Below are 5,000 nucleotides of genomic sequence, written 5' to 3'. Positions count from 1 at the left end.
ATACAAATATATATACACACACATACATTTATTCATATAAATAGATCAATATGTATATAAATATATCTATATCCATATATCTTTATATATACATATATATACATACATACCTATACATATGTATATACAAACACACACACACACAACACTCGCGTCCAACTTCAGATTCTGAAGAAATGTAGTGTTCGTATGTGTATTCATGGATATCGCTTGTTCGTTTTCTCTCTTTCTACATTTATTTGTTTATTTATCTATTTATTCATCAAAACACTGACGTCTGTAACAACTCAAGCATACAAAAACTCGCACATACACATGCTTTCTGCCGCCACAATTAAAATCATTCGGTCTTACACGCATGGCTTTGACTCACCAATAAGAATATTTATGTTTTATAGATTAAATGGGTGTTTGTATAGCATTTGTTAAATGGTATCCCATTCTCACCTGTCTCACGAAATAGGGAATAACTGTTGTATATTTCAAATCAAGGATGATTTCCCTCCCATCCCATTATGGGGCTATAAACAAGCCATTATGGGTAGGGCTATAAACGAGAGCTTGATGAAGCTTCTAGCAAAACGAGCATTGACGTGGCATCAGTTTTTATTACATATAGATTTATAAGTTTTACAAACATTGGATCAGTCATGCAAGTATAGACTAACATTAGGGGAAAACTCTGTTATATTCCACAAAATATAGTAACCTTCCCCAATAACCACACTACATAACATTGAGGAACATACATGTATATATCATGTGCATATCCCAGGTACATAAAATGTTTTCTCTCTATTCCTTGCTACAGAACGCTAGGCAATAACTATAATTTGAAACATACCTTATAATTCTACTCAATTCGCAAAGGCCAAAAACACCCATCATGAATTTTTTTCCGTTCTAAATCATGCATGCTGACAAATCGAATAAAGTTAATGAAAGAGCTGTTGTTGGCCCTCGCTGAACTTCAAACGAGCATATTCAGAGGTCGTTCGAGAGTCGTCGTCCGGGAAGTCGTGGTGCGTGTGCAGGAGAACGGCGACGGCAAAGCAATGGTAGTATTTGATTTGTCATTTTCATCTTTACTTGATCATTGTAATTGTTTTGCTGATATTAAGCTTCATTTATCATAGACACTAAGCAAGTTAAACCCTGTTGAACATTCGAGCAAAAACAGTAGGTTACAGGAAGTTGTAGATGTAATACTGTGTAGAGCTATCATACACCAGTATTGCTTTGAGAACTAATGGAGAAGCTGGACAAGAATGAACTGTTAATCCTGACACATTATTTGATTCAGTCTGTTAACGCCTACGGTCTAGCACACAGCCAGCTTGGAGGCTGATGCCTGGCGAGTGTGGTAGAGGGCCAGTGTTGCCAAGCCCGTCCACAACCCTTTCATCAGTATATCACCTACGCTTCTGAAAACGGAAAGGAGAATTTTAAATGAAAATGTGGGTAATCCATAAGATATTTGTGGTAAGGTAATTTTGTTTTTAAAAATATATAATGCATTTTTTATACTAATGGTTATTTTCACTGAAATGCATATTCCTACTATATACTACATTATCTTACCTTTCCTGTTTATAGCTGTTTTCATTGTCAGAAAACTCTGAAGTGAAGTCGGTCATAACGAAGTGATATGGAATCTACGAGGAAATATCATTTATTAATGAGCTTTCACTGTTAAATGCCAAAGATATATAACCACAAAAACCTGTATAAGGAAACATGTAATAATTATTGCTATAAACACAACTGTGTCCCATGAGTAACTCGCCGTTAACACTGAGCTCACCTTCTGAACTAGCACTTCGTCGGTCCTCGTCTTCTGGCCCGGGATATGCAAATATGTGTCATGGAGTAATTTCTTCTCATCGACGTCATCACTCACTTCTGCGGATTGCCTCTTGAACATAGTGTTAAAATCTAATCCATCACCAGGTAGACTTAAACGACGTTGCAGTGCACGTGCTTTTCGAGAATTTAGGTGCAGCTCTTGGGAAGCCCAGATGAAATATTGCCGGTCCTTTCCTGCAATGGCCCTAGATTCCAGACGTTGTTCTTCGTATGACCTGGAATCAAGACGTCGCCCTTCAGAGGCTTTCCTGGAATCCATACGTCGTTCTTCAGAGGATCTCCTGGAATCGAGACGTCGTTCTTCAGCTCTCCTGGAATCTAGACGTTCTTCAGAAGCTCTCCTGGAATCCAGACGTCGTTCTTCAGAAGCTCTCCTGGAATCGAGACGTCGTTCTTCAGCTCTCCTGGAATCTAGACGTTCTTCAGAAGCTCTCCTGGAATCCAGACGTCGTTCTTCAGAAGCTCTCCTGGAATCGAGACGTCGTTCTTCAGCTCTCCTGGAATCCAAACGTTCTTCAGAAGCTCTCCTGGAATCCAGACGTCGTTCCTCAGAAGCTCTCCTGGAATCGAGACGTCGTTCTTCAGCTCTCCTGGAATCTAGACGTTCTTCAGAAGCTCTCCTGGAATCCAGACGTCGTTCCTCAGAAGCTCTCCTGGAATCCAGACGTCGTTCTTCAGCTCTCCTGGAATCTAGACGTTCTTCAGAAGCTCTCCTGGAATCCAGACGTCGTTCTTCAGAAGCTCTCCTGGAATCCAGACGTCGGTCTTCAGAAGCTCTCCTGGAATCCAAACGTTCCTCAGAAGCCCTCCTGGAATCCAGACGTTCCTCAGAGGCTTTCCTGGAATCTAGACGTCGTTCCTCAGAGGCTCTCCTGGAATCTAGACGTTCTTCGGAAGCCCTCCTGGAATCTAGACGTTCTTCAGAAGCTCTCCTGGAATCCAGACGTCGTTCTTCAGAGGCTCTCCTGGAATCTAGACGTTCTTCGGAAGCCCTCCTGGAATCTAGACGTTCTTCAGAAGCTCTCCTGGAATCTAGACGTCGTTCTTCAGAGGCTCTCCTGGAATCTAGACGTTCTTCGGAAGCCCTCCTGGAATCCAAACGTTCCTCAGAAGCCCTCCTGGAATCCAGACGTTCTTCGGAGGCTCTCCTGGAATCCAGACGTCGTTCTTCAGAGGCTCTCCTGGAATCCAAACGTTCCTCAGAAGCCCTCCTGGAATCCAGACGTCGTTCTTCAGAGGCTCTCCTGGAATCTAGACGTTCTTCAGAAGCTCTCCTGGAATCCAGACGTCGTTCTTCAGAAGCTCTCCTGGAATCCAAACGTTCCTCAGAAGCCCTCCTGGAATCCAGACGTCGTTCCTCAGAGGCTTTCCTGGAATCTAGACGTCGTTCCTCAGAGGCTCTCCTGGAATCTAGACGTTCTTCAGAAGCTCTCCTGGAATCCAAACGTCGATCTTCAGAAGCTCTCCTGGAATCCAAACGTTCCTCAGAAGCCCTCCTGGAATCCAGACGTCGTTCCTCAGAGGCTTTCCTGGAATCTAGACGTCGTTCCTCAGAGGCTCTCTTGGAATCGAGACGTCCTTCAGAAGCTCTCCTGGAATCTAGTCGTCCTTCGGAGGCTCTCCTGGTATCTAGACGTCGTTTCTCAGAGGCTCTCCTGGAATCCAGACGTCGTTCTTCAGCTTTCCTGGAATCTAGACGTTCTTCAGAAGCTCTCCTGGAATCTAGACGTTCTTCAGAAGCTCTCCTGGAATCCAGACGTCGTTCTTCAGAGGCTCTCCTGGAATCTAGACGTTCTTCAGAAGCTCTCCTGGAATCCAGACGTCGTTCCTCAGAGGCTCTCCTGGAATCTAGACGTTCTTCAGAAGCTCTCCTGGAATCCAGACGTCGTTCTTCAGCTTTCCTGGAATCTAGACGTTCTTCAGAAGCTCTCCTGGAATCCAGACGTCGTTCCTCAGAGGCTCTCCTGGAATCTAGACGTTCTTCAGAAGCTCTCCTGGAATCCAGACGTCGTTCTTCAGAAGCTCTCCTGAAATCTAGACGTCGTTCTTCAGCTCTCCTGGAATCTAGACGTTCTTCAGAAGCCCTCCTGGAATCTAGACGTTCTTCAGAAGCTCTCCTGGAATCTAGACGTTCTTCGGAGGCTCTCCTGGAATCTAGACGTTCTTCGGAGGCTCTCCTGGAATCTAGACGTCGTTCTTCAGAGGCTCTTCTGGAATCCAGACGTCGTTCTTCAGCTCTCCTGGAATCTAGACGTTCTTCAGAGGCTCTCCTGGAAACCAGACGTCGTTCTTCAGCTCTCCTGGAATCTAGACGTTCTTCAAAGGCTCTCCTGGAATCTGGACGTCGTTCTTCAGAAGCCCTCTTGAAATCCATGCGTCGTTCTTCAGCTGCTCTTCCAGAATCTAAATGTCGTTCGTCAGAATCTCTCCTCCGATTCAAACGTTCTTCAGAGGCCCTGGAAGCTGAGTGTCTTTCTTCTGCTCTTCTAGAACTCAGACGTCGATCTACACGCTGCTGTTCTCTAGAGACTACCTCTCTGGAGCTTTTGGCAGAATCTTTATAATACGAAAGCCTCCTTGTCAAGAAACCAAACTGGCTTGTTTCAAGATTGGATGAACCTCCAAAGGCAATGGCACTTACAGTTTGACGAATGGAGGACTGTCGGGAACGCCTTTCTTCTGGTTGTTGTCTAGTCTCGAGGCGAACTTCAGACGTGCGAGAATGTAGTCGTCGGTCTACAGATTTTTCAGCGCGACGAGTATTTACTTCGACATGTCGAACGTAAAGACTTACTTCTGATCTTCGCATACTTGCACTCCGTTCCTCAGCACGTCGAGTGTCTAAACGTCGATCTTCAACTCGACGACTATCTAAGCGTCGTTCTTCAGTAATTCGAGTATCTGGATGTCGTCGAGTGTCGAGACGTTGTTCCTTGACATGGTGAGCGCCAAGCCGTTGATCTTCAGCACGTCGAGTTTCCAAACGCTGGCGAGTGCTTAAACGATATTCTTCAGCTTGTGAGGTGTCTAGACGTCGTTCTCCAGCCCTTCGAGCGTCTAGATGTTCTCCGGTGCGTTGAGCATCACTGCGCCTTTCGTCAGAGTGGCTTATCGAGACGACGAGTACCAGGAAT

General features: G+C 44.9%; 1 protein-coding gene across 1 annotated transcript; it reads right to left on the bottom strand.

Annotated features, from left to right (window-relative positions):
• Positions 1 to 588: 588 nt before the first annotated feature.
• On the bottom strand, positions 589 to 2,291 carry LOC125043995. Its single transcript, XM_047640408.1, has 3 exons — positions 1,805 to 2,291; positions 1,582 to 1,655; positions 589 to 1,424 (listed from the first exon to the last, which is right to left on the bottom strand). Exons 1-3 carry the CDS (start codon positions 2,123 to 2,125, stop codon positions 1,322 to 1,324), a joined length of 498 nt encoding a protein of 165 aa, XP_047496364.1. The 5' UTR covers positions 2,126 to 2,291; the 3' UTR covers positions 589 to 1,321.
• Between the last annotated feature and the right edge of the window lie 2,709 nt (positions 2,292 to 5,000).

This window comes from Penaeus chinensis, chromosome 3 (assembly GCF_019202785.1).
Source record: "Penaeus chinensis breed Huanghai No. 1 chromosome 3, ASM1920278v2, whole genome shotgun sequence".
In the NCBI taxonomy this organism is placed as follows: Eukaryota; Metazoa; Arthropoda; class Malacostraca; order Decapoda; family Penaeidae; genus Penaeus; species Penaeus chinensis.
Note: the sequence above shows the minus strand (reverse complement) of the source record. Positions and strands in the feature narration are given on the sequence as shown.

What these genes read in the sequence shown, in the direction of transcription:
- LOC125043995 (XM_047640408.1), bottom strand. Translation starts at nt 2,125, where the DNA reads ATGGATTCCAGGAAAGCCTCTGAAGGGCGACGTCTTGATTCCAGGTCA. An exon ending in ACGAAGTGCTAGTTCAGAAG is followed by an intron (nt 1,656 to 1,804) that starts GTGAGCTCAGTG and finishes ATTTCCTCGTAG; the next exon opens with ATTCCATATCACTTCGTTAT. An exon ending in AACAGCTATAAACAGGAAAG is followed by an intron (nt 1,425 to 1,581) that starts GTAAGATAATGT and finishes TTCCGTTTTCAG; the next exon opens with AAGCGTAGGTGATATACTGA.